We start from the raw sequence: 27,633 nt of genomic DNA on the forward strand, positions 1-27,633 counted from the left end.
TGAACTAAAGGAAGCAGATATCTTGAAACTTAATCTCTGATTCAGTACTTTCATACTTGGAAAATGGATTTGGAGGATTTTACAAATAGAAGACTGTAGGCTCAGGAGAGAAGCCAATGTCTTCACAGTTGGTATATTGTCATGAAGGTTAATTAGGGAACTAATAAAAACAAAAAATATTGAGGAATCTTCAAATTAACACAGATATATAATTAAATTTTAGATTTAGTTTATTACTTTCATTTAGAAAGGTCATATATATGTCTATGCTTAGGTATCTTCATTATATCTAAATCGTATGTATTATACAGTTATTATAAACGTATTTTAATTAGTATCACCTTCAGTTTTTTCTAATGACTACCCCTTTAATCTAACTAGAAATTAGAAATTGGAATTAGATATTAGAAATTTGCTCATGTAAATATAATAATCTCTGCTTGCCCTACAAACCTTATACAGCCAGTGGTTTCACCACTGAACAGTAATCCTTTAGTAAAAATTGTCTATTCTGGCAATAGTTAAGGAAAGTTTCTGTGTTTGACTCCATGAGTAGAAAATTAAATGGTATTTTCTGAACGTGTTAATTGATGTTTTGGAATTATGTATTTTTACTTTTTCATTTTCCAAGAAAGCATTGGGGACAAAAAATACTTTTTGGCCCCATAGGCTGTGCAAATAGCAGCTTTTTTGGTCAGCTCAGTTTGGAAATACATAGTAATTAAGATGTTGTCTCTGTCTTTGAGGTACTGTATGACTGACTTAGCTATAATAATTCACCAAAGAATTTCAAAACAATGTATATAAGGCACATTATAAATTAATTAACTTTAAACAAACAAACAAAAAAAGATTAAAAAGTGTTGTTACCATTTGCTATTTGGGTAACAGATTGACTTTCATCTGTATTTGTAGCATGTTATTCCACAGCACAAACTTGTGTAATCTGTATCTCACAAATTTGTCAATCAAAGGGATATGTCTATTAATGCTTCCTGTTTGACAGGTTGCAAACATTTTTGGTATTAAGTGAATCTCTACTGAGGTAGTCCTGAGGTTTCCCAGAGGAAAGCTCTTCCCAGATAGAGAAATTTACCTGGATGTTGATGTCTTCTGGCCATTTCTCCTCATCCTCCAGACACTAGAGAAACACTTACCAGGTGTGTTCATGGGGTACCTTCATGGGAAGGCTATTGTTTCCTAGAGAATCAGTAATCTCGAGTATTTCATCTACACAATAATTCTCTCCGCAACATCAGAACAAGAAAATCAGGCATCAAAAGGAACTTATAAGTGAATTCTTTTTCTCCAATCTAGCATGTAAGAGGTTGAAGAAAGAATTTGTGTTCCAGCTGTCCTGTCACTCCTGCTACAGAACCAGATTGTTTAGTCAGAGGGGAGAGTGAAGTATTAGGCAATGAACATGTATCCCCAGTATTTATTAGAAAGCCTGTGGCCCACAGCTTTCCATAGGTATAGAGAGGGTAGACTACCCTTTGCTCTGGGCATCCTTAGAGGCACTGTACCAAATAGTTGGCTGCCCATGAAGGCATCATTGTCATGGACCAAGTATTACCTGTGGACAATGTTGTGCCCATCTCAGGTTGCCAGAGTGGGCTGAGATCTGCATTTTCTTACCCAAAGTCCCAAGGTCAGATTCCAGTGGCAGGTGGCATCCTTTAACAAGCATGCACCCACTTTCTACCCTCAATTCCAGAGTTTCCGACTTACCTCCGCCTGGGTACCTCTTTTTAGCCTTTGACTCACCAAGTCCTGTTGGTCACATGACCTCCCTGTCTTCCCTGAGTTTTACTACTGACCACAGTGAAAGAGCTGCCCTTTTGATTCAGCCTGAGAAGAGTCTGGGGTGTCTTCCTGGATCTTTTCAGGGAGTCTGTAAGGAGCTTTAACATGGACCATTTGCCTCCACTTGAGGGGTAGTAAACTAGAGCTTTAAGCCAAGAGCAAAGCAAGGCCACAGGTTTGTAAAAGAGATACCACTGATGCAGCAGGGGAAAAATCCATTTGAAACACCTTATTTGATTGAGAAAGTCACAACTCAAAAAGGGTAGCAAGGAGAGCAGGTAGTCCCCAGTTTGTACCACAACCAGAAATGGTCCAGTTTGGCCACCTCTTAGCAACAAATAGCCAAGAGGTGTGCGGAGTGAATTAAAGACACAGAGGAAGGAGTGAAAATGTCAGGCAGTGAGAAAAAGAGTCTAGTGTTTTAAAGGATAAAGTTCGCTCCTGTTTTTCTTTGCTTCATTTTCAAAGGAGTAACTCATAACCTTTAATAGTGATCTCAAAACCCATCACTAAGGAAATACAGCTTCAGGCAGGCAGAAGAAAATACAGAGCAGCAGATTTAACACTATAGTGGCAGACTGATGCCGAATAATTGATGTTTGTCACTTTCAGCAAATACACAGCAATCTGATGAGGTTTTAAACAAAGTCTCAAAACAAAACTAAAACTTACTTGGAGATTCCCTTTTCAGTTAGGCCAATCTGTTCACATACAATATTTTTCATAAATTTACCTTGCAAATATTATCCCTTACAGAGACCATTTTTGACATGCTGAAGACATGTTTGTCAGAAAATTTTCTTCTTGGATCGCTGCCTGTAGCTAAAGTAGGTAAGGCGCCGCCACATACACCAGCACTGGTGGGTTCGAATCCAACCCGGGCCTGCCTATAACCAAAAAAAAATCCGGATATTGTGGTGGGCGCCTGTAGTCTCAACTACTTGGGAGGCTGAGGCAAGAGGATTGCTTGCAAGACTTTGAGGTTGCTGTGAGCAGTGACGTCAAGGCACTCTACCCAGGGCAACAGCTTGAGACTTTGTCTCAAAACAAAACAAAAAAAAGAATATTTTCTTCTTAAATCATCACTTATTTTAGGAGAAATATTGTTATTCGGGTTTGTCATACACAAAATCATTCTCTTTCCTTTTAGTGTTCCTTGCCACCAATGTTTCTTCATATTCATGAGTTTCTTCACATCTCTCTACTACATACCGGTTCCTTCTTGCTTTAAGTTTTTTTTCCTATTTTGAATGGAAATGCGATCCCAGTTAAGTCTTTTCTATTTAAAGGCCTGGGAAGGAGGCCTGTGGTTTTAAAGGATTTAAAGCTCAGACTTCATCAAACAATGGGGTAGGCCAGCTGGAAAGTACTACAAAAAATAAACAAGGCATCATCAACCAGGGAGCAAAGGGACTTTAGAGTACCCTGTAGGTTTGTATTTTACCTTCCATTTTTAAGAAAGATGTAAGAGAAACATCTTTCCCTCTGTAAGGGAAACAGAGGCCCTGAATATTCAAGAGAACAGAGGGGTGGCTCTAATGTTATGAACATCAGTTTGTTTACTGTGACACAGAGAGACAGCTACCCAACAACCAGCTTTCCCAGCATCTGAAAGTGGACCTTGTTCTGAAGCTGGAGTGTGTCCACCAAACTAAGACAGTTCCGGAGAGTCAGAGCTGGTTCAGGGATTTCACAGGGTCTAGAAGGCAAGTTTATCTCCCATCTCCAGGAGAGGGAAATGTCACTTCCAGGGCATCTCTTGAGTAGTGAGGGGATGATCCCAGCACAGGCTGCTTCCTGAGCCATTCCTGACTCTAGGAACCCCATAGTCATGTTGCAGGAAGGGCTCTGGCCTGATGGCTTCTTGCCTGACCCTAGAGTAACTCTCTCCCTGACAACCTTCTTCCCTAGTGATAGCAAGCATTTCAAAAGCTTCCTTCAGCTCTTGGGCACTGATGCTGGCCCGGCTTTCTCTTGCTGTCTCTTCATCCCAATTCTCCTTATCAAGACCTTAAAAATCTGGCTTAAATGTTCTGCTTCTACAGCCAGAGTTCCCTTTGTATGCTTTTGAATATCAGGATGAACTGGGGGATGATGTGCATTGTGGAGATGAAAAAAAAAGAAAAAAAAGAAGAAAATGGAGCAGGGGTAGGTAAGGAGCTACATTACCTAGAAAGCAAAGAGAGTGAAAGCTGTAAGTGTGATAAGTACTGTGCATCAGGCAGCGTGAATTCAGAAGGTCTAATGTTCCATTACCTTATCTTGCTGAAAATGTACACTTTCCTCCCAGATTTTGGCACTAAAATGTCACATATGGGGAACAGATGTCAAGTGTATGTTCCCTGGTTTTTGGTTCCAAGTGACAAGGCATAGTTACTGGTACCAAGACAGTGGAACAAATGAGCAGAACAAGTAGGTACAAGTGAGCAAAAGGTCAAAGTTTATTAAAGCACAGTACACTCCAGAGAAGGGAGACATCTACCTTATCAAGTGGAGAACACCCTGGGTTAGTGAGATTTTTTTCCCCTTCATGCTGATTTCCCAAATCTATGTTAAGTGGTGAGGAAGTAATATATTTACTATTTTTACTGGAAAGAGGGAAAAATTCCCGAATGGAGAATACTCCCATTTCTATCCCTTTAAGACAACTTCCAGTAGCTGTTATAGTATTTGTAAACTGTGATAGAAGTGGTGAAAATTTTACTGTGTTTGTGAAAAGGGGTCCCTTGAGGCTGTCATCTTACTTGTATGCATGCTGCAAAGACCCCTTTTCATGGTCTTGGCCATATCTCCATACTGTGGCATCTCTACCTCTGAGAGTCATTTTTGTAGAGCAAACATCAGTACAGTACTTGAAAACCTTCTTGAAAGGCTTTTCTTTCTTGGCAGCCCACTCTGGTAATTTTGTTCCTCTTATTATGGACAAGGGATCTCCTAGAATCATCTGCCCCTGTCTCTCCCTAGCCCTGCCGAATAGGAGAAACACAACTTTAAGACATCATTGACATTTGTAGAGAATTTCTTCCATATGAATTATGACTAGAAAAGCATGAGAAATAAGTAAAGACACTGTAACATTCCTCATATATATAGAATATCTCTATGAATAAGATTCAACACTGTCTTCACAGTTGTCGGGGTTTTCTCTGTCATAAATTTCATATAGAGAATGGTTTGAGCAGAAGTTAAACACTTGTCACCTTCTTCACATTTATGGCATTTCTGTTCAAAATGAATTCTACTGTGTATAGAAAACTGTGATTTCTGGCATAAAGCTTCCACACACCTTCATATTGATTTTTCTCTGGCATGAAGTCTCTTATGTTTACTAAGGGACAATAATCAGTTAAAATCTTTGCCATATTATTCTCATTTGTCAGATTTCTCTCCAATATGAATTTTCTTACATATAGTAAGGTTTCAGCTCTGGCGAAGTGCATCGCCACACTGTTTACAGTTTTAGGATTTCTCTCCAGTGTAAATTCCTATAAGCTTAGTTAAGTTATGAACACCAAGTAAGGTACTGCCACATTCTTCATATTTCTAGGGATTCTGTGTGTTTTGTTTTTTAAACACGCTGGTTAGACCCTGAGTTAAAGGGTTTGCTACACTATTCATATTTGTAATGTTTCTCTCCAGGATGAAATTTTTTATGTATAGAAAGATTTTGAGTACTGATTAAAGAATTTGCCACATTGTGGACATTCATAGGGTTTCTACCCAGAATGAATTCTATTATGTTTAGAAAGATTTAAGTAATGATTAAAGGCTTTTCCACATTCTTAACATTTATAGGGTTTCTCTCCAGAATGAATTTTTTTATGTACAGAAAGGTGTGAGTACTGCTTAAAGGCTTTGCCACATTCTTCACATTTGTAGGGTTTCTCCCCAGAATGAATTCGTTTATGTACAGAAATGGTTGAGTACCGGTTAAAGGCTTTGCCACATTCTTCACATTTGTAGGGTTTCTCCCCAGAATGAACTCTTTTATGTACAGAAAGGTTTGAGTACCCATTAAAGGCTTTGCCACATTCTTCACATTTGTAGGGTTTCTCTCCAGAATGAATTTTTTTATGTACAGAAAGGTGTGAGTACTGCTTAAAGGCTTTGCCACATTCTTCACATTTGTATGGTTTCTCTCCAGAATGAATTCTTTTGTGTACAGAAAGGCTTGAGTACCGGTTGAAGTCTTTGCCACATTCTTCACATTTATAGGGTTTCTCCCCAGAATGAATTCTTTTATGTACAGAAAGGGCTACGTAATGTTTAAACGATTTGCCACATTCTTGACATTTGTAGGGTTTTTCCTCAGAATGAATTCTTTTATGTACAGAGAGATATGAGGAATAGTTGAAGGCTTTTCCACATTCTTCACATTTGTAGGGTTTTTCCCCAGAATGAATTCTTTTATGTACAGAAAGGTGTGAGTAACGGTTAAAGGATTTGCCACATTCTTCACATTTGTATGGTTTCTCTCCAGAATGAATTCTTTTATGCACAGAAAGGGTTGAATAATGCTTAAAGGCTTTTCCACATTCTTCACATTTGTAGGGTTTTTCCCCAGAATGAATTCTTTTATGTACAGAAAGGGTATAGTAATGGTTAAAGGATTTGCCACATTCTTGACATTTGTAGGGTTTTTCCCCAGAATGAATTCTTTTATGTACAGAAAGGGTATAGTAATGGTTAAAGGATTTGCCACATTCTTGACATTTGAAGGGTTTCTCTCCAGAATGAATTCTTTTATGCACAGAAAGGTGTGAGGACCAGTTAAAGGCTTTGCCACATTCTTCACATTTGAAACGTTTCTCTCCAGAATGAATTCTTTTATGTACAGAAAGATGTGAGTAATTATTAAAGGCTTTTCCACATTCTTCACATTTATAAGGTTTCTCCCCAGAATGAATTCTCTTATGTACAGAGAGATTTGAGTAATGATTAAAGGCTTTTCCACATTCTTGACATTTGTAGGGTTTCTCTCTAGAATGAATTCTTTTATGTACAGAAAGGGTATAGTAATGATTAAAGGATTTGCCACACTCTTCACATTTGAAAGGTTTCTCTCTAGAATGAATTCTTTTATGTTCAGAAAGATGTGAGTAACGATTAAAGGCTTTTCCACATTCTTGACATTTATAGGGTTTCTCCCCAGAATGAATTCTTTTATGTACAGAGAGATTTGAGTAATGACTAAAGGCTTTTCCACATTCATGACATTTGTAGGGTTTTTCTCCAGAATGAATTCTTTTATGTACAGAGAGATTTGAGTAATTGATAAAGGATTTTCCACATTCTTGACATTTGTAGGGTTTCTCTCCAGAATGAATTCTTTTATGTACAGAAAGGTGTGAGGACCAGTTAAAGGCTTTTCCACATTCTTGACATTTATAGGGTTTCTCTCCAGAATGAATTCTTTTATGTTCAGAGAGATTTGAGTAATGATTAAAGGCTTTTCCACATTCTTGACATTTATAGGGTTTCTCCCCAGAATGAATTCTTTGATGTACAGAAAGGTTTGAGTAATTGTTAAAGGCTTTGCCACATTCTTTACATTTGTAGGGTTTCTCTATGCTATAAAGTGTCTTACAGTTAGAAGATTTTGAGCTGTGGCTAGGATACTTGTCATCATTCTCACAATGGGAGATTTTCTCTGCAGTATGAAGTCCCCTGTGCTTAGACAGTCTTGATCGAGATTTAAAGACTTTGTGACATTCTTTACATTTGTACTGCTTTTCCACAAAATGGGTTATCTTATGTTTACCAACGTTTGAGCATAGGTTTAAGGCTTTTCCGTATTTTTTATACTCATGCATAGCGGTTAAACTTTCATCTAATCCACTGTAACATACTTTCTGCTGCTTATACTCACACACCCTATCCCAGTCTTTTACTGAGTTTAAATTCTCAGGGCTATCATTTTCATATCTTCTCAGGATTATCTCTGGTAATAAAATGTTCACGCCCAGCACTTGTGAATTGCTCTGGGTAGAATCATTAGATACAACTGAAAGAAATTTAAAAATACAAAATTATGCCATTGAGTTTCATCACAATTGAATAAATATACATTACAAATTTTGTCTGTAAAATTATGCCCAGCACAGTAGCAAGATGGCATAGTATAGCACAAATGCCCTAATAATTTTTGAGATACATGTAGGTAAAGAAATATATATTGCATTTTAGCGATTATAAAAACAAAGTGAGAATTTTCAGCCCACCAGGTGAGCACAATGTGAAGTGGCATATACAGGCCAGGTGCAGTGGTTCATGTTTATAAACCTAGCACTGTGAGAGAGTGAGAGTGTGGATTGCTTCAACATAGGCATTTAAGAGCAGTCTGAGCCAGAGTGAAGCCCTGTTTATACCAAAAATAGAAAAAATTAGTGGGGCGAGTGGCAGACACCTGTCACCCCAGCAACTCAGGAAGCTGAGGCGAGAGTATCTCTTGAGCCCAGGAGGTTGAGATTGCTGTTAACTATAATACCACAGCACTCTATCCGTGGTGAAAGACACTCTGTCTCAAAAATACATAACTATATAAAATCAAATAAGAAAAAAATGATAATGATAAAAGGTGCAAAATATGGGAAGAAAAGTTTGTTCTACTTATAGACCACAGACATTCCCCCGTCTGAAAACAGCATTGTCCATGTGAAAGTAAACTTTTTACTCAAAAGAAAAATAGAGACCTGCATGAACTCTAATGGCTTTTCGGGGCTTTTCTAAAGATAGGTTATGTCTCCCATGAGGGAGAGTGCTGAAGGGAATGGTGCAGTTTTTGGCATGAGCTGGGTTTGAACCCGCTACCTCCGGCATATGGGGCCAGCGCTCTACGCCTTTAAGCCAAGGCGCCGCCCGAGAATGGTGTAGTTTTTATAAAACTGACTGGGGGAGCTGAAACCAAAGGTAAAATATTGTTACAGCATCAGAGAGACTCCAACACAACAGACAGATTCAGGTCTAGCAAGTGATTGCAAGCTCTTAGGAGGAAATGTGGGGAAAATTCTTCAGCTAGAAAATAGCCACACAATTCCACAGGCAAAACACTTTCAGAATGTCTACTGAACTGCCCCAAGTCTTTAGTATAATTTGTGTCAGAGTCCTGCAAGGTAAAGCCACATCATGGATTTTGTGAAAGGTACCTTAACGTAGCTCGGCACCCATAGCACAGTGGTTATGGTGCCAGCCACAGACACCAAGGCACCAAGGGTTCAAACCCAGCCTGGGCCAGCTAAACAACAATGACAACTGCAACAAAAAAATAGCTGGGCAAAAATGTGGAAACAGCCTAAATGCCCACTAACCCAGGAATGGATCAATAAGCTGTGGTATATGTACACTATGGAATACTATTCAGCCATTAAAAAAGATGGAGACGTGGTGGGTGCCTGTAGTCCCACCTACTCAGGAGGCTGAGGCAAGAGAACCGCCTAAGCCCAGGAGTTGGAGGTTGCTGTGAGCTGTGACGCCACGGCAATCTACCGAGGAGGGTGATAAAGTGAGACTCTGTCTCTGAAAAAAAAAAAAAAGATGGAGACTTTACATTCTTTGTATTAACCTGGATGGAAGTGGAACACATTATTCTTAGTAAAGCATCACAACAATGGAGAAACATGAATCCTATGAATTCAATTTTGATATGAGGACAATTAATGACATGGTGGGGGTAGGGGAAGGGGAGAACAGAGAGAGAAAGAAGGAGGGAGGGGTGGGGAAAGGCAGAGCAGAGAGAGGGAAGGAACGAGGGGGTGGGGTCTTAGTGTGTGCCGCACCTTTTGGGGGCAAGACACAATCGTAAGAGGGTCTTTATCTAACAAATGCAATCAGTGTAACCTGCTTTCTGGTACCCACAATGAATCCCCAACAATAAATTAAAAAAAAAAAAAAATAGCCAGGCACTGTGGTGGGTATCTGTAGTCCCAGCTACCTGGAAGGCTAAGGCGAGAGAATCCCTTAAGCCCAAGAGTTTGAGGTTACTGTGAGCTGTGACACTGTGGCATTCTACCAAGGGTAACAAAGTGAGACTCTGTCTCAAAAAAAAATGAAAGGTGCGTTTTGTGATCCTCAAAAATCAATGAAAGATTAGAACATGTAAAAAATAATAAGGTGACATAACACGAAGAAACAAAATAAATAATGTAGAATCAACCATAAAAGAGATGTCTAAATTACCTAAGAGTTTTATCTTAATGATGGTAGGTGAAATGGGAATGATACAAACAACTAAGCAAAATCATAAAAATGGAGGTATCAACAAAAAAGAAAAGCTTTAAAAAAAGAGAAATTTCTAAATTGAAGAACACAGTGTAAAAGGCTGAGAAATTTTCAGAGAAAAAAAATACAGAATATCAAGCTCACCACACTCCAGCTAGTAGAAACACAAAGAGATCCATAAAAAGACACATGAAGATCAAAGATTTGAAAACCACGAAAGGAAACAGATGTGTCATCTCTAAGCACGCTTTTCTGAGATCACTAGTGGATTTTTCAACACACACCTTGTATATCAAAAAAGACTGGATGATATAGTCAAAGTGCTGAAAGAACAAAAATTTCAAAACACACATACTGTAATCCAGCAAAACACCCCTTCAAGATAAAGAAAAAAGTAAACATTTATCAAGATAAATGAATGCTAAAAACTGCCAAAGAAAAAATGTCAAAGGAAGCCTCTTTCATTGACATTATGAAATTATGCTTGAGAACAAAGCTAAATTAGGTAAAAATAAGTAAATCTGAAAAAAAAAACTTAGTACATTTAAGTAAAATTTTGTATTATTATAATGACAGGGTGGTAAGCACTTTAATTTTAATTTATCTATTTTTTTTGTAGTGACAGTCTCACTTTACTGCCCTTGGTACAGTGGGGTAGTGTCACACAGCTCATAGCAACCTCCAACTCCTGGGCTTAGGCGATTCTCTTTGCCTCGGTTTCCCAAGTAGCTGGGACTACAGGCACCCACCACAATGCTCAGCTATTTTTTTGTTGCACATCAGCCAGGGCCGGGTTTGAACCCACCACCCTCGGTATATGGGGCCAGCGCCCTACCCACTGAGCCACAGGTGCCACCCTATTTTTTGTTTTTTGAGACAGAGTCTTTAGCTGTCCCCCTGGGTAGAGTGCCATGGCATCACAGCTCACAGTGACCTCAAACTCTTAGGCTTAAGCGATTCTCCTGCCTCAGCTTCCCAAGTAGCTGGGACCCGCCACAACACCAGGCTATTTTTTGGTTGTAGTTGTCGTTGTTTGGCAGGTCGGGGCTGAATTCAAACACACCAGCTCCGGTGTATGTGGCTGATGCCCTAGCCTCTGAGTTATAGGCGCAGAGCCCAGAGAGCTCTTTTAATTATGCTTTAAAATTCAAAGATAAAAACAGAAAATTAATATGAAACTTCTGTTAAGGGTATACATGTTCAATGTAACAAGATGAAACTGGTGACATCAGTAAGTTGAAAGAAAGGCTGGGCGAGGTGGCTCATGCCTATAATCCTACCACTTGGGATGTCAAGGCAGGTGGACTTTCTGAGCTCACAGGTTCCACACCAGCCTGAGCCTCATCTCTAAAATAGCCGGGCGCTGTGGCTAGCACCTATAGTCCCAGCTACTAGGGAATCTGAAGCAAGAGAATCGCTTCAGCCCAAGAGTTGTAGGTTGCTGTGAGCTATGACGCCAGACACTCTAATAAGGGTGAGAAAAGTGAGACTATGTCTCAAAAAACAAAACAAAACAAAAAAACTAGCAAGGCATTGGAGCAGGCACCTGTACTTCAGCTATTGGAGAGACAGAAGCAAGACGATCTCTTCAATCCCATAGTTTGAGGTTGCTGTGAGCTATGACAATGCCACAGCACTCTACTCAGGGACAAAGAATGAGACAATGACAAAAAAAAAAAAACAAAAACAAAACAAAAACCATAGAATAACAAAATAAGGAATATAATGAGTTATAATTTTTGCATTCTATTGAAGTCAGCTTGATATGAGTCTGAATAATAATATTGTTATATCTTTAAGAATTTTTTATAATTTCCATTCTTCAAGGTGTTCAGAAAGAAAATATCTATAGAATTCGTGTGAAGTAAACTAAGAAAGCAATCAGACTTATTACAAAAATCAATAAAACAGAAATGAAGGTAGCAAGAGAAGAAATGAGGACAAAATATCTTGAAGAAATAAAGAAATAGTAACTTTAACTCATTTATATTAAATGTAATTAACTCAATAATCTAAAAAGATGATATGCCTGAATAGAATTATGATAAATGAGTTTCTACAGTATTAGGTCTAGAGAAAACTCCTTGTAGCTTTATGGACTCAAATAGGCTAAAAGTAAAAAGACAAAAAATCTGAATGCCAAGCAAATAGTAACTCAAAGTGGGTGAAGTAGCTATAATTACATTGGACAATATACACTTGTGGCCTAAACAGCCAAGAGAAAAATGTAATAGTAATAGAAAAGGCCCCTTTACAAAGAATTCTCACTATCTATTACATATACTCACAAACTTCATTTAGATATATTACATATCTTGTATAATATAAACAAGTATGTATAACATCATTGATTCCAAACATAAGAAATAAATCATGGAAAAAGCAAAGAAGAAACAGCCACATGGTCATTTTTAATTTTAGACCCTTGTTTTTTTTTTTCTGTTTTTTAAAATTTCAGATTAATATGAGGGTACAAACAATTAGATCACATGCCAGGCACAGTGGCTCACGCCTATAATCATACTACTCTGGGAGGGTGGATAGCTTGAGCTCATGTGTTCCAGACCAGCCTGAGCAGAACGAGACCCCATCTCTACTAAAAATAGAATAACTGGGCTTGGCGCCTATAGCTCAAGCGGCTAAGGCACCAGCCACATATACCTGAGTTGGCGAGTTTGAATCTAGCCTGGATGGCCAAATAACAATGATGGCTGCAATCAAAAAATAGCTGGGCATTGTGGCAGACGCCTGTTCTCCTAGCTACTTGGGAGGTGAAGGCAGGAGAACCACTCGAGCCTAAGAGTTGGAGGTTGCTGTGAGCTGTGATGTCAAAGCACTCTACCCAGGACAACAACCTGAGGCTCTGTCTCAAAAAAAAGAAAAAAAAAATAGAATAACTGGAGCAAAAGAATCATTTGAGCCCAAGAGTTGGAGGTTGCTGTGAGCTAAGACACTACAGCACTCTACCCAGGTCAACAGCTTGAGACTCTGGGCCTCAGAAAAAAATTAAAAAATTAGGGTACAATGTTTGCATTTGTTAGGTAAAGTCCCACTTATAGTTGTGTCCCTCACCCAGGAGGTGTGCAATATACCCTTACATAAGACACCCTTTTTAATAATCAATGGAAAGATTAGAAAAAAGATTAATAAGATAACAGACAACTTGAACATGTTACTTAGAACTAACAAACATGACAGAACTCTCTAGTCAAAAGTAGCAAAATTAGGCTGGCCACGGTGTCTCAGGGCTGTAATCTTAGCACTCTTGAAGGATGAGGCTGGAGGACTGCTTGAGGCCAGGAGAGTTTGTGAAGAGCCTGAGCAACAGTGAGATCTCACTAAAAAATACCTGGACATTGTGGCAGGCGCTTGTACTCTCCCAGGTACTTGGGAGGCTGAGGCAAGATATTTGCTTTATCCCAGGAGTTTGAGGTTGCTGTGAACTATGATGACACAGCACTCTACCAAGGGCAACGGTGAGACTCTATCTCAATTAAAAAAAAAAAGAAAGGGTGGCGCCGGCCCCATATACCAAGGGTGGCGGGTTCAAACCTGGCCTCGGCTAAACTGCAACAATAACAAGAACAACAACAATAACAACAAAAATAGCCGGGCTTTGTGCAGGTGTCTATAGTTCCTGCTACTCAGGAGGCTGAGGCAAGAGAATCACCTAAGCCCAAGAGCTAGAGGTTGCTGTGAGCTGTGACACCATAGCACTCTACCAACGGTGACAAAGTGAGACTCTGTCTCTTAAAAAAAAAAAAAAAAAATGAAAAAGTGACAAAGGATTAAACTAACATTTTTCAAAGAAGATATATAAATAGCCAACAAGCATTAGAAAGGGTGCTCAAAATTAGTAACTACTGAAGAAATGCAAAGCAAAATCACAATGAAATATCATATATCATACTCAGGATGAACACTAAAATAAAATTCTCCCGCTGAGAATTTTGTTTGGTTTTTGGGGGGCAGGGGACAGAGTCTCACTATGTTGTGCTAGGTAGAGTACGATGGCATCATGGCTCACAGCAACCTCCAACTCTTGGGCTTCAGTGATTCTCTTGCCTCAGCCTCCCAAGGAGCTGGGACAACAGGCACCCCCCACAACACCTGGCTATTTTTTTGTTTCAGTTATTGTTGTTTAGCTGGCCTGGGCTGGGTTCGAACCTGCCAGCCTTGGAGTATGTGACCAGTGCCATAACCACTGTGCTACAAGCGCCAAGCCCCACTGAGAATTCTGAAGTGATTATGTGGGCATCTCCAACTTCTCCGAGCCATGATAAGGGGCTGGTCCCACCTAACCAGAGATCTGAAGGGAGATACTTACTCATGACAAAGGAGACAGGCCTGAAGACCTTGGTACTTTTTATGTATGTGTATATATGTTTATATATCTATTTGTGTGTATATGTACATATATACAGACACTAGAAACTCCAATTGACCACCTCCCTACATGGAACACCTCCCCTAATGTACATAGACTGGGCATGCACCACAAGTACGTATCAGTACACTAGGCCAAGTTAATTATGCTAACCACTTATGTGTGTTGACAAGATTTTTATGATCCCTTGAGTGGTCAACTTAACAAAAGTCTACTGTGTTTCTGTGTGTGTGCATAATACAGTCCTGATAAGCATAACCTAAGCAAGAGATACTTCGTATTAACCTGGATGGAAGTGGAAGACATTATTCTTAGTAAAGCATCACAAGAATGGAGAAGCATGAATCCTATGTACTCAATTTTGATATGAGGACAATTAATGACAAGTAAGGTCATGGTGGGGGTGAAGGAAGGGGAGAGCAGAGAGAGAAAGAAGGAGGGAGAGGGTGGGGCCTTGGTGTGTGGAACACCTTCTGGGGGCAAGACACGATTGCAAGAGAGACTTTACCTAACAAATGCAATCAGTGCAACCTGGCTTATTGTACGCTCAATGAATCCCCAACAACAAAAAAAAAAGATAGTCATAAAATAAGGGTTATTATGACAGGCATGGTGGCCAATATCTGTAATCTTAATCACTTTAGGAGGCCAAGGCAGATGGATCACCTGAGCTCAGGCGTTCGAGACCAGCCTAAGATCAAGACCCCTTCTCTACTAAAATAGAAAAACTACCCAGGCGCTGTGGCAGATGCCTCTAGTTTCGTCTACTGGGGAGGCTTAAAAGAGAGGATCACTGGTACCCAAGAGTTTGACGCTGCTGGATCTACAATGCCTCTGAACTCAACCCCAGGGTGATAAGAGTGAGAAAGTGTCTCAGAAAAGTTTATAAGAGTGATTTTGTAACAAGAGAGAATTTAATATATGCTCGGGAATACTGTAATTCCCCGATGACACAGTATACGTAAGAAATGTACGGAGTAGATACCTTTAACTATATTAAAGTTGAGATATTGGGGCTCAGCGCCTATAGCTCAAGTTGCTAAGGCACCAGCCACATATACCAGAGCTGGCAGGTCCAACTCCAGCCCAGGCCTGCCAAACAACGACAACTACGAAAAAAAATAGCCCGGTGATGTGGCGATTGCCTGTAGTCCCAGATATTGGGGGGCTAAGGCAAGAAAATCACTTAAGCCCAAGAGATTGAGGTTGCTGTGAGGTATGATGCCACCGCATGCTACCGAGGACAACAGCTTGAGACTCTGTCTCAAAAAAATAAAATAAAATAAAGTTGAGAAATTACAGCATACACAAACTAAACTATTTATCACAGTTCATATAAAGAAAATGTTGAAGTTAAATGTACATGAGCTTTTTTTTTTATATTTGGGGGAGATTCTTAAGTGTTCTGATAAAATTCACTAACAATACTTTCTGCACAATCTTATTTGAAACCTTCATTGAATCAAAAACTATAAAGCAGAAGACATATGCCATCTATTTTAAGTGTCCTGAGATGTCTGACCCAAATACTAGTTTTAACTGCTTACTCTCACATTTTGAACAGGATGCTAAGGCAGCAGTTTTCAACCTGTGGGTTGCGAACCCTTTTTAACGATGAAAATACATCTCGGCATAAGGAAGGTTGAGAACCACTGTGCTAAAGACAAAAACAATTGTTTTGAGGCACACTTTCATTCTGTTGCCCAGGTTAAAGTGCCATAGCATCAGCTTAACTCACAACAACCTCAAACTCCCAAGTTGAAGTAATCCTTCTCCCTCAGTCCCCCAAATAGCTGGGACTATAGGCAACCACCACACTGCCTAGCTATTGTCTTTTATTTTTAGTAGTGAAAGGATTCCACTATTGTTCAGGCTTGTCTTATACTCCTGAACTTAAATGATCATCCCACCTCATCCTCCAAGAGTGCTAGGACTGTAGAAGTGAGCCACCACGCCTAAATTCAAGAAAATTAAAAAAAAATTTTTTTTCAGAGATCCTCAAAAATACACAAATCTTTTAGGTCCTCAAAAGCAATCAAACACCAGTCATATTTTGCAGTTCTGTGTTCTTTGTTCTCACTGTAAACTAGAGAGAACATCACTAAAAACTAAATTCCTTTTAAAAATTAAAAAGAGGCTTGCTGCCCATTGCTCAGTGATTAGGACATTGGTCACATACACCAGGGGCTGGTGGGTTTGAACCCGGTCTGGGCCTGCCAAACAACAGTGACAACCACCACAAGAAAAAAATAGCTGGGGATTGTCGTGGGTGCCTATAGTCCCAGCTACTTTGGAGGCTGAGGTAAAAGAATCACTTGAGCCCAAGAGTCTGAGGTTGCTGTGAGAGTGACAAAGTGAGACTCTATCTCCAACAAATATACAAATTAAAAAGAAAAGGTCAGGCACTTATAATCTCAGCACTGTGGGAGGGCAAGGCAGGTGTACTGTTTGAGCCACCAGTAGGAGTCTAATCTGAGTAAGAGCAAAACTAGGTCTCTGTTTTTTTTTTCCTTTTTCATTTTATTCTGTGCAATTTAAAGTGGAAGCTAAAACATATAAACCACAGAAGCTTTAGATATAGTATTGAACAGTTGTAAAACAAAAACAGCAAATCATCATTTACACACATTCCTCATCTAATTTTATATCTTGTTATACAAAGAAAGATACTATTAAAATACATCATTCTAATTCCTTATAAACTTATTGTCGAGCAGCAAGATGACAATGCATCATAGCACAACACAGTATGTTTCCTCTAAGAAACCACAGCAGCAGTATTTGGTGAATGGTTATGCATAAAACTGACTTAGAGGGTAATGTTAAACATTCCTCATGAAACAGGTAGTACAACAACGAATGGAAAGTTTGACTTTTATTAATATAAGATAAAATGTTGCTCTATATGCTTTAAATTAAGAACAACAGGACACCTTAGAAGCAGACAATTAAAGGTGCTTTCATTCTAGACTCCACAATAGAATGCTATTCCATCAGTCCCTTGAGAGTCCATAATCTTTAAGGACTGCCCACTGTCTTTTTAAAGTCAACCTCAAATATAAAAGCACTTGAAGTTTACTAGCCACAATCTAAAGTTACATTGGCTTACGTGTTAAAAACCAAGTCTCTTAAAAAAAAAAATAGTTGATCATTGTGGTAGGAATCACTAGTCCCAGCAACTTGGGAGGCTGAAGCAAGAGGATTGCTTGAGCCCATGAGTTCGAAGTTGCTATGAGCTAAGACACAATGTAACTCTACCCAGGGTGAGAAAGTGAAAATCTGTCTCAAAAACAAAAAAAAAACAAATTAAAAAATTTAAAAAGAAGAATAGGGCCAGGCTTCGTGGATAACACAGGTAAACCTAGCACTCTGAGAGGCCAAGGTACTTGAGTTTGGGAGTTTGAAACAAGCCTGAACAAGAGAAAGACTGATTCTACTAAAGAACAGTAAAAACATTAGTCAGGCTTTGTGGAGAAACCTGTATTCTCAGCTACTTGTGAGGCAGATATCGAAAAATCACTTGAACCACGATGGTTAACATTGCTCTATGCCAGGCTGATGCCATGGCACGTAAGTCTGAAGGCAACACAGTAAGACTTTGTCTCAATGAGAAAATAAACATAAGAAATGAACAGCAGAACAGGGGTGCCCTTATGTAAGAACAAGAGAAATAAACTCAGGCTTCTCAGAAATCATTTCCAATGAAGCTGAGATTCCTTAATCACATTGTATCGTTTGCTTTTCTCCTTGAAATTTGAACATTTCACCAGTGTTATCTGCTCCATTCACTCCAACTTACCTGGGTGCTTGACTACTGTCTGGTGTGTCTTCACCTTCCAGGGTTCTTTGCTTTGCTCCAGATAGGTGATGAGGTCTGGCTTAGAGACAGCAAGCCCTGTTTTATTAGAAAAAATGATACGACTCTTGTTGGGCTTCTCCAATTACCAATCTAGTACCTTCCTAAAGTAGAGAACACAACATTTTACAGATCCTAAAAGAATAATCTAAAAGTAGAGGTTTGGGCAGCACCAGTAACTCAGTGGGGAGAGCACAGGCCACATACACTAAGGCAGGCGGGTTTGAACCTGGGCCTGGCCCTGCTAAACAACAATGGCAACTGCAACAGAAAAATAGCTGGGCATGAGGCAGGGCAGGGGCGCCTGTAGTCCCAGCTACTTGAGAGGCGAAGGCAAGAGAATCACTTAAGCCCAAGAATTTGAAGTTGCTGTGAGCTGTGACATCATAATACTCTGCCTAGAGCGACATAGTGAACCTGTCTCAAAAAAAAAAAAATAGGGGTTTCTAACAGAAACTTTATAATATTTAGAAAGCATTGAAAGGGGCAATGCCCCTGTAGTTCAGTGGGTAGGGCGCCAGCCACATACACCAAGGCTGGCAGGTTGAAATCTGGCGCAATCCAGCTAAAACAATGACAACTACAACAAAAAAACAGCCAGGCATTGTGGCGGGCGCCTGTAGTCCCAGCTACTTGGGAGGTTGAGGCAAGAGGATTGCTTAAGCTCAAGAGTTTGAAGTTGCTGTGAGCTGTGATGCCACCACACTCTGCTAAGGGTGACATGGTGAGACTTTTGTCTCAAAAAAAAAAAAAAAAAAATCATTTAAAATGCTCCACTACCCAGTACTACTGAAATAGAACTTGGTGCTAGAAACTAGACTTAAATTTATGGGCAACAATTCTAAGCCTCTACATTTTTGAAATTACCATCAATGAAGTGAAGGATATATATCAGCTCAAGAAAGGCTAATATTAGTGCAAAGATAAACAACTGAAGCATTTTCATTTCTTTTTTTTTTTTGAGGCAGACTTTCACTTTGTTGCCCTCGGTAGAGGGCCTTAGCATCACAGCTCACAGCAACCTCCAGCTTTTGGGCTTGGGCGATTCTCTTGCCTCAGCCTCCCAAGCAGCTGGGACTAAAGGCACCCGCCACAATGCCTGGCTAATTTTTTTTTTGCAGTTTGGCTGGGGCTGGGTTTGAACCCGCCACCCTCGGTGTATGGGGCTGGCGCCCTACTCACTGAGCCACAGGTGCCGCCCTGAAGTATTTTCATTTCTATACCAAGAACTTAAGTTTTCCTTAGAAACAACAATCTAAAACTAACACAGTCAAAGAAGAAATTCCACAAAACTCATCTACAAAGAAGCAATATGAAATGCTTAGTGCACAGTAGGAACTGTGTATATAAGTTATCCTCACCAAGGAAGACCAGGTTTCTGTAGGTCTCTAACATGACATCCCGATACAAATTCTGCTGAGCAGGGTCCAGGCAGTCCCACTCATCCATAGAGAACTCTATAGACACATCTCTGAAGGTCAACAGTTCCTGGAAAAAAAAAAAAAAAAACGAAAAAGATTGAATTTCATTTTTACATAAATGAGTGGTTGAGAAGTTCTTTTGACTTACCTGACTGAATGGTATTATGTAATAAGTACAGCAGAGAGAGATTACCTCATGTGCTCTCTAACCCTGAGGAAAGAGGATGGGATAACATCCACAACCCCAGTGTAGATGCTGTGCTTTTTAGGTTACAGTGCAAAAATAAAGCTACCAATATAGGCATGTGCATTTCTGTGCCTTACTTACATCATACACTTTAAGCTGTGCATATTTCTTTCTTTCTTTCGTTCTTTTTTTTTTTTTTTGAGACAGAATCTCACTATGTTACCTTTGATAAAGTGCTGTGGCATCACAGCTCACAACCTCACACTCTTGGACTCAAGACATTCTCTTGCCTCAGTCTCCTTTGTAGCTGGGACGACAGGTGTCCTCCATAATTTTTGCTGTTGTTTGTTTAGCAGGCTCAGACTGGGTTGCAACCCACCAGCCACAGGGCATGTGGCCGGTGCCCTAACCACTGAACAACTACTCTAGGTAGTTAATCCCATCTTCTGTAAAAGTGCATGCACTTCATCTTTGCTTCTTTTTTCTTAAGACAGTCTCATTTTGTCACCCTATGTAGAGTGTCCTGCTGTTATACCTCACAATAACCTCACATTCTTGGGATCAAGAGATTCTCTTGACTCAGCCTCCCCAGTAGCTGCCAGAACACCCAACGATTATTTATAGACGGGTTTTGCTGCTGCTCAGACTGGACTCAAACTCCTGATCTCAAGCAATCCACCTGCCGTGGCCTCCCAGAGTGCTAGGATTACAAGTGTAAACCACTACTCCTATCCCCAGGTACTTCATCTTATTCTACATAGAACTGATGGAGTTTCCAGATAGAAACTAAACAGCACGTATTCCCCTTCTTTGCTAAAATCTAATCCAGACTTATCCACAATGGCAATCTTAGGTATCCACATTTTCCCATTTTAAATAAGCACGAAGAAAACATTTTCAGTATTGTACTATATAATATAATATATATATACATTTTTGGGGGGTAGAATATAAATTTACAGTTAAAATTTTTCAGGGGACATGAGAAGCCTGGATGGAGAGAATGGAAATAAAACTATGCTATGTACGTTAGGGAGGAGGAGTTTTCAGAGCCTCTTGATTATTGTAAGAATAGGGCAAAACAGTATTTGAAACTGTAGGATAATATTCAGAAATAAACATATCCTACATCAAGCACACAAAGTGAATTCAGTGTGAGTTTTAAATGACTTGCTTTTCTTCCAGAGGCTTAAGAAACTTGGAACCCCGCCCCCCCTCCCCCACCGAGTTACACGCAGAGTTAGGGAGTTGTAAATTCCTTAGGCCTTTTCTCTAAAGCTGTACAACCCCTGAAGCCTGAGATCAAAGGCGCCCTTCCTCAGAGATACGGGCCAGAGGGTTGACTTATGTTTACAACATATTGTCAGAGGTCTATAGGTGCTCTGCCCTGAGAAGACACAGTGATTACTTCATACTGAGTAAATTGAGTGAATGCTTGAAAATATTTTTCCATTAACTCTGTTCCCCTTGTTTACTTTCTTCTTTATGATTTTGTTTATCCACCTGCCCAAAGATTAGTCAGTGTTTAGAAGAAGATGTTTACTGCAAAAGTGATTGTGTTGATGTGGTAACAGGACATTTCCTTTTTAGTTGATCTCAGATAGGTATATTGAGGTAATGGTAAAAATAACAGATAATAGATTAAGTGTTTACGTGACTAGAAGAGTATAAATTCAAAACTTGGAATAAAGACTTTTGCTACATGCCATAGGGTGTAGCCTGTTTCTTGATGTAATAATTACAGGAGCGAGTTTACACTCACGGCAAAGCTGCTGTTCGCTCATGTCTCCGGTCACGCAACAGAAACAAACTCATTAGGCAAGAACATCACAAGTAGAGAAGCAAAGGTTTGCAAGTTCTAAATACATGACATTGCAGGAGAAGAAGCGGGCACAGTCCTGGACCGGACACATTTACCTGAGAAGCAATCATTTCTTTCTCTTTTCCTCTTTTTCATTTCCTTCTCAGGTGAGATTATCTGGATATATTATACCTGCACTTGTAACAGCAGTATGCCTTTAAAAACATCAGTTTGACGCCTTTGCCTGCTACCACAGTATCCACAAGCAGAAGGATGATGAAATACAGAAAAATTGACCCTTTCCTGCTTTTTGGTAGGGGAGACAGTCAGGAACAAGGAGGTTCTAAATATAGTGCAAAGTGTGAGTTTCTTATTTCTTGACCTTGGGTTCCCTACCCTGCCAGTAATTTCTACTATGGTAATGGGAATATGGGTCATGCTGTCTTATCCATATTAAACCCAAGATGAGCAGGCCCTGTGACCTCCTTCTGGAAAAAAGACTAAACTCACCTTTCATAAATACATCTGGGTGGCTTGGCACCTGTAGCCATGTTATGGTACCAGCCACATACACCAAGGGTGGCAGGATTGAACCCGGCCCATGCCTGCTAAACAATGACAACTGCAACCAAAAAAAAAAGCCGGGCATTGTGGTGGGTGCCTGAAGTCCCAGCTACTTGGAAAGTTGAGGCAGGAGAATCGCTTAAGCCCAGAGTTTGAGGTTGCTGTGAGCTGTGACAGTGTTTAGAAGTGCCACGACACTCTACCAAGGGTGATATAGTAAGACTCTGTCTCAAAAAATAAAGAAAGAAAGAAATGAATGAATGAATGAATAAATAAAGGTATCTGGAAGCCCTCATGGTTGACACTAGCCTAACCTAAGCATCACATGGAGACAATTAAAACCACATAGATTACACAACGGAGATTATTACAATCTTTGTGAAGGCAGAATCACTGTTGATGGGACTTCATCAACCTGGCCGTGGAACCCTAACAGGAAGCCTGAGCAGAGAACCAGTTAGCTAAACATTGCCTTCCAGGATTTAATATGCACAAAAGCCATTGGGAATTCTTGACCACTCTAAGTATGTGATCCTGCAAGACCAGAAGTTACTCTGTCTTGAAGCCAGTAACCATTTTTTTATTACAATGGCTATGTATGTCCTTGCTTATGAATTTCTGTACATTAAGTACACCTGAGAATCTCTACTTTCTCATTTTTCTTTTTGGGCCATTAACTATAGAACAAAGATTGCAGAATTCCCCACGAAGGAAAATGCTGAGCAGTTAGTGACCATTTCTGTTGTGGTCTAGCTGATGTCAGCCAGACTGCCAAATGGCAAGAAACCACTGCAACAAGACAGGGTGACCTACACATAGAAAGCCCCTACACATAGTTCTCCCAAGCTCCTTTCCCCTTTCATCACCTTTTGCTCAGCTAAGGAACATGAGGTAGTCCTTGCAACACATTAGACTGCCATCTCATGTTACTGGGTTTTTTTGTTTGTTTGTTTTTTTGAGACAGAGTCTCACTATGTTGCCCTCAATAGAGTGCTGTAGCCTCACGGCTCGGAGCAACCTCAAACCCTTGACCTTAGGCAATTTTCTTGCCTCAGCCTCCTAAGTAGCTGGGACTACAGGCACCCGCCACAACTCCGGGCTATATTTTTCTGTTGTTGTTGCTGCAGTTGTCATTGTTGTTGTTTAGCTGGCCCAGGCCAGGTTCAAATCCACCAGCTTTCGTGCATGTGGCCGGGACCAGACTCACTGAGCTACAGGGCACTGCCAATTTCACAGGTTTTAGTGGGTCTAAGAAGGGGCTAAACAATTTCATGTATTACTCCTCCTAGACTAGAGCAGCGCTCAGCTGGAGAAAGCAAACATAGCACAGAGTCCCTTCTGCTCAACACTTTTTTTTTTTTTTTTGAGACAGAGCCTCAAGCTGTCGCCCTGGGTAGAGTGCCGTGGCATCACAGCTCGCAGAAACCTCCAACTCCTGGACTCAAGCGATTCTCCTGCCTCCACCTCCCAAGTGGCTGGGATTACCGGCACCTGCCACATGCCTGGCTATTTTTTGGTTGCAGCTGTCACTGTTGTTTGGCAGGCCAGGCTAAATTCAAACCCGCCAGCTCAGGTGTATGTGACTGGCACCTTAGCCGCTTGAGCCACAGACGCCGAGCCTAATCAACACTTTTTCAACAACACAAATACTTTTGGTTCCAGGAAAACCAAAAATCACAATCTTTAAACTTGGCATTGTCTGCTGGCCCCTCAAAGTTTCCAGAGGCTAGAGAAGGCAGCAGTGTCTGAGGCAGGACCTGGATTCAGAATTTGGAACTTCTTGGAAACATCGTTATGTGCTCTCTGTAGATTCATGGGAATTAGGGAAAAAGAAAAATGAGAAAGTGGAAATTCTCAGGTGTATTCAATGTACATCTGTGATTCAAGTTGAGTTTCTGGGCCTCATAGTCTCTCAGTCAGTTTTAGGTCTAAAGATATTAGAATAATTGAAAGAGAGAGATAAAATGGCTGATTGTGGCCCTACAAACATATTTCTGTAGAAATCCACAAGTTGTCCTCAAAGTCATCCCTAAAGTTACCATACATAGGGAATATGGGAAAAGGAAGGTAAATGGACCTTTACAAAATATTCATTACAAAAAAAATTTTTTTATTTTTTTTTGAGACAGAAGACCCTATGTCATCCTCCATAGATTGCCGTGACGTCACAGCTCACAGCAATGTCAAACTCTTTGGCTTAAGCGATTGATTCTCTTGCCTCAGCCTCCCAAGTAGCTGGGACTACAGGGGCCTGCCAGAAAGCACGGCTATTTTGTTGCTGTTGTCATTGTTGTTTAGCTGGCCCGGGCCAGGCTCAAACCTGCCAGCCTCAGTATAGCCCTGCTCACTGAGCAATGGGTGCCAAGCCCTGACAGCACCATTTCTCATATATAGTTCACCCTAAATTCACCCTGTAACTGGAAAACACATTTGTGTTTGCTAGTTGATGATATTCAGAAGAAGAAAGGAAGTTTATGTCTCCATGATGGAAGATTTGGAGCCAGGTGCCTTCTAAATGCAGGTCCTACACCACATCAGAAACTTTGGCAAAGGTTGCTATCTTTTCAACTGCTTATAATTCAAAATCGTAACACCTGGGTCCTAGAGAAACACAGTCCTGAATTTAAAAAAAGACAAAAGTCTATTTATCTGGTAAAATTATTTATATATATTTCAAAGAGGCAGAGAAAACATTTACACACAAAATGTTCTAAATTAAAATCTTTAAGCAAAAGAAAGAGAGCAAAATCATTCTCTTCGTATTCAACTTGGAGTATTCAGTCTGGTATTTCTATTTTGTATTTACTTGCAACTGACAGGTGTAGGGCCACTTTTTGAACTCATGCCATAATTTCAGGAGTCAAGATTTAAGTTACCAGAGAAGTAACCTAAGACACACTGTGTACTCAAAAGCAGGTTTATGGGGAAGAAAATAAGCAAAAGACAGGTGCTAACATGGACCCATAGGTGGACAAACTGTAGAGCTTGTGGAAATATCGCGTGAGGCTGTAAAAAAAAACTAAGAATCTAAGGAACAACTCCTTATGCAAAAGCAAAGGTGAAGTCCAGAGGCTGAGTCATTCAAGACCCACTTCCAAATGAATAGTTGTTACTAACAATATGTATCATCCAGCCCCTCATGGAAACGTAAAAGTTCTCAGGGTTCTAAAAGCGCTATCATCAAAGATCATTCATAAAGGCATTCCTTGCTGGGGTCCCATAAGCAAAAACACAAATATGTATCTCTGTGTCTACAGGCTAAGTCTAGCTCCTAAAACTAAAATCTGCTTCATTACATACTAATAATGTTTACCACAACTTTATCTTCCCAGGCATAGAAGAAAGACAAGATCAATTCTTATAGATACCCAGGAACATCTACTTAATTGATTCTTCCTTCACTCTCTTTTTTTGTTCAGACATTGTGGGGAAGAAATCTGACCTCAGACATTCACATAATCCTATGCAAAATGTAAATTTTCTAAGCTTTGAAAGAAATCACTTTACCTCAGTCCCCATGGCTCTAGTTCTTTTTCCTTCTGTATGCCTTGTCATGTTTAAGTACCAAAGTTCCCAAATGCCCCTTCTGAACAATCAAAGATACATTTGTGATTTGTGAGTTTTTTTTTTTTTCCAGGAATGTCTACAAACTTTGTCTTAATAAACTTCCACTGATTTATATATATCTTTGCTTCAGTCACTTGTTTTTGAGTGCCAGTGCTAGACTTAACAGCCCAGGTTGGGATATGCTCACATTTATTTCCGTTCCATGGAGACAGGTGAGATTATCATTGGGTGAAACAAAAGCCTGGGTAATGAAGGGCCGCATTGTTGCTAAACATACAGGATCTTGGGGTGGGGAGAAACCAGGAGTCTTCTGGGCACTGGTGTGGGTTTTTGCTGGGACACCGTAAGAGTAAAGGAGCTGTGAGCTGGATTCCAGATGGTGGAGCATTGCATAGATGGGCTGTGACTACATCACTGTCCAGTGTGCATGTGCTTAAAATGTTGGATATCATCACACAGTGGCAGCAGAATGTGGGGAAGAAATCTGACCTCAGAGCTTCTGCCCTCCAAAACCTCAGTCCCCTCTCAACCCAGGAGGTGATGTGGAATCACTGCAGTTTGTGCTGTGACAGCATATGTGCAGGAGAACACATCCTTCCTTTCTGGGACAGTTAGAATCTCCCTCTAGCCCAGGACTCTACCATGTTTTTCTCTGACAACACTTCTCATACCAAATACATGCAGTTTGCAGAACAGTATTCCACCAATATTTCAATACAAACTCCATTTGCAAAATTGAATTTTGACACCACCCAGAGTTAACATAAATCTCACAAGTTCAAGGCTCAGTCCCACCACACTGCTCTCACTGCAGATGCCAGGGGCAAGCCCCACAGGCCCTTCGATGATTTTGAGCAATTGCCTATAAAGCAGGTGCTCAAATAAATCCCTCCATAAGTATAATCATTTAATACACCTACTCACAGAACTCAGCAAACCACATTACTTACATTCAGTAATTTCATATAAAGTAGACCAAAGTCATGTATAGGGCAAGGGAAAGTGGTGAGAGATCAAAGGGCATGTAACTCATCCTGGTTAGTAGATGTGATTAAAGAAATTCCCCACCCTCTGTGTTCTCAAGAGTAACACACTGCAAGAAACAACCTTTTCCATTGGGAGTTAGGTGATACTCCCTGTTTCTCCTATGACAAGGGCAGGCACAGGCTCTGCAAATTCCCATTTATTGCTCATAAACAATCAGCTGAACAGTTCTTTCTTCAGGAGTCACAACAAAATGCTTCTTCATGAAATATTTCTAAAGTTTCTTTTTCCCAGGATTCTCAACTTTGGCCAATTCTGACTTAAACGTGTTACCCCTCTTTATGTTCCTCCTAAGAACAGGCTGACTTCAGGGTGAAACATTTTCTGCTACAGCAGATTATTTGTCCACCCTCCATTCTGCCCTCATCTCCCACTTTTTTTTCAAAACTTGTTTGCTCCTCCCTATGAAAGAAAGCCCTCGTTTGTGATGCTTGCAGATATTATACTTGGTGTTTTTACAAAGCAATATTTCCTTACAATAAAGAAGAGTCTACCGAAACCCAACCTTTGCCCAGAGGAGTCTGAGCACCAAGGGGTGCCAGTGACAAACTCTGGTCTTTAGACTCCCCAACTAAAGCGGAATAGTGCGGTCCCGCCACAGCTACTTCCCTCTCCAACCACAGCCCTCCCCCCTCATTACACCCGATCCCATATACTCACCATTTCCCAGTTTCCGGGGTGTCCCGTGTCCTCTCTACAAATGTCCCAGTACCTGCAAGTCACAGGAGGGCAGAGGCTGCAGCAGAGACGCCTAGAGATGCAACAATGAAAACCGAACTCAGC

The 27,633-nt window shown here is 40.3% G+C and overlaps 1 protein-coding gene across 1 annotated transcript; it reads right to left on the reverse strand.

Annotated features, from left to right (window-relative positions):
- Positions 1–3,940: 3,940 nt before the first annotated feature.
- On the reverse strand, positions 3,941–27,633 carry LOC128572348 (zinc finger protein 724-like). The gene is made up of 4 exons (XM_053572202.1): positions 27,511–27,633; positions 19,628–19,754; positions 18,210–18,305; positions 3,941–7,810 (listed from the first exon to the last, which is right to left on the reverse strand). The coding sequence occupies exons 1-4, from the start codon at positions 27,511–27,513 to the stop codon at positions 5,589–5,591; spliced, it is 2,448 nt and encodes an 815-aa protein (XP_053428177.1). The 5' UTR covers positions 27,514–27,633; the 3' UTR covers positions 3,941–5,588.

This window comes from Nycticebus coucang, chromosome 20 (assembly GCF_027406575.1).
Source record: "Nycticebus coucang isolate mNycCou1 chromosome 20, mNycCou1.pri, whole genome shotgun sequence".
Classification (NCBI taxonomy): domain Eukaryota; kingdom Metazoa; phylum Chordata; class Mammalia; order Primates; family Lorisidae; genus Nycticebus; species Nycticebus coucang.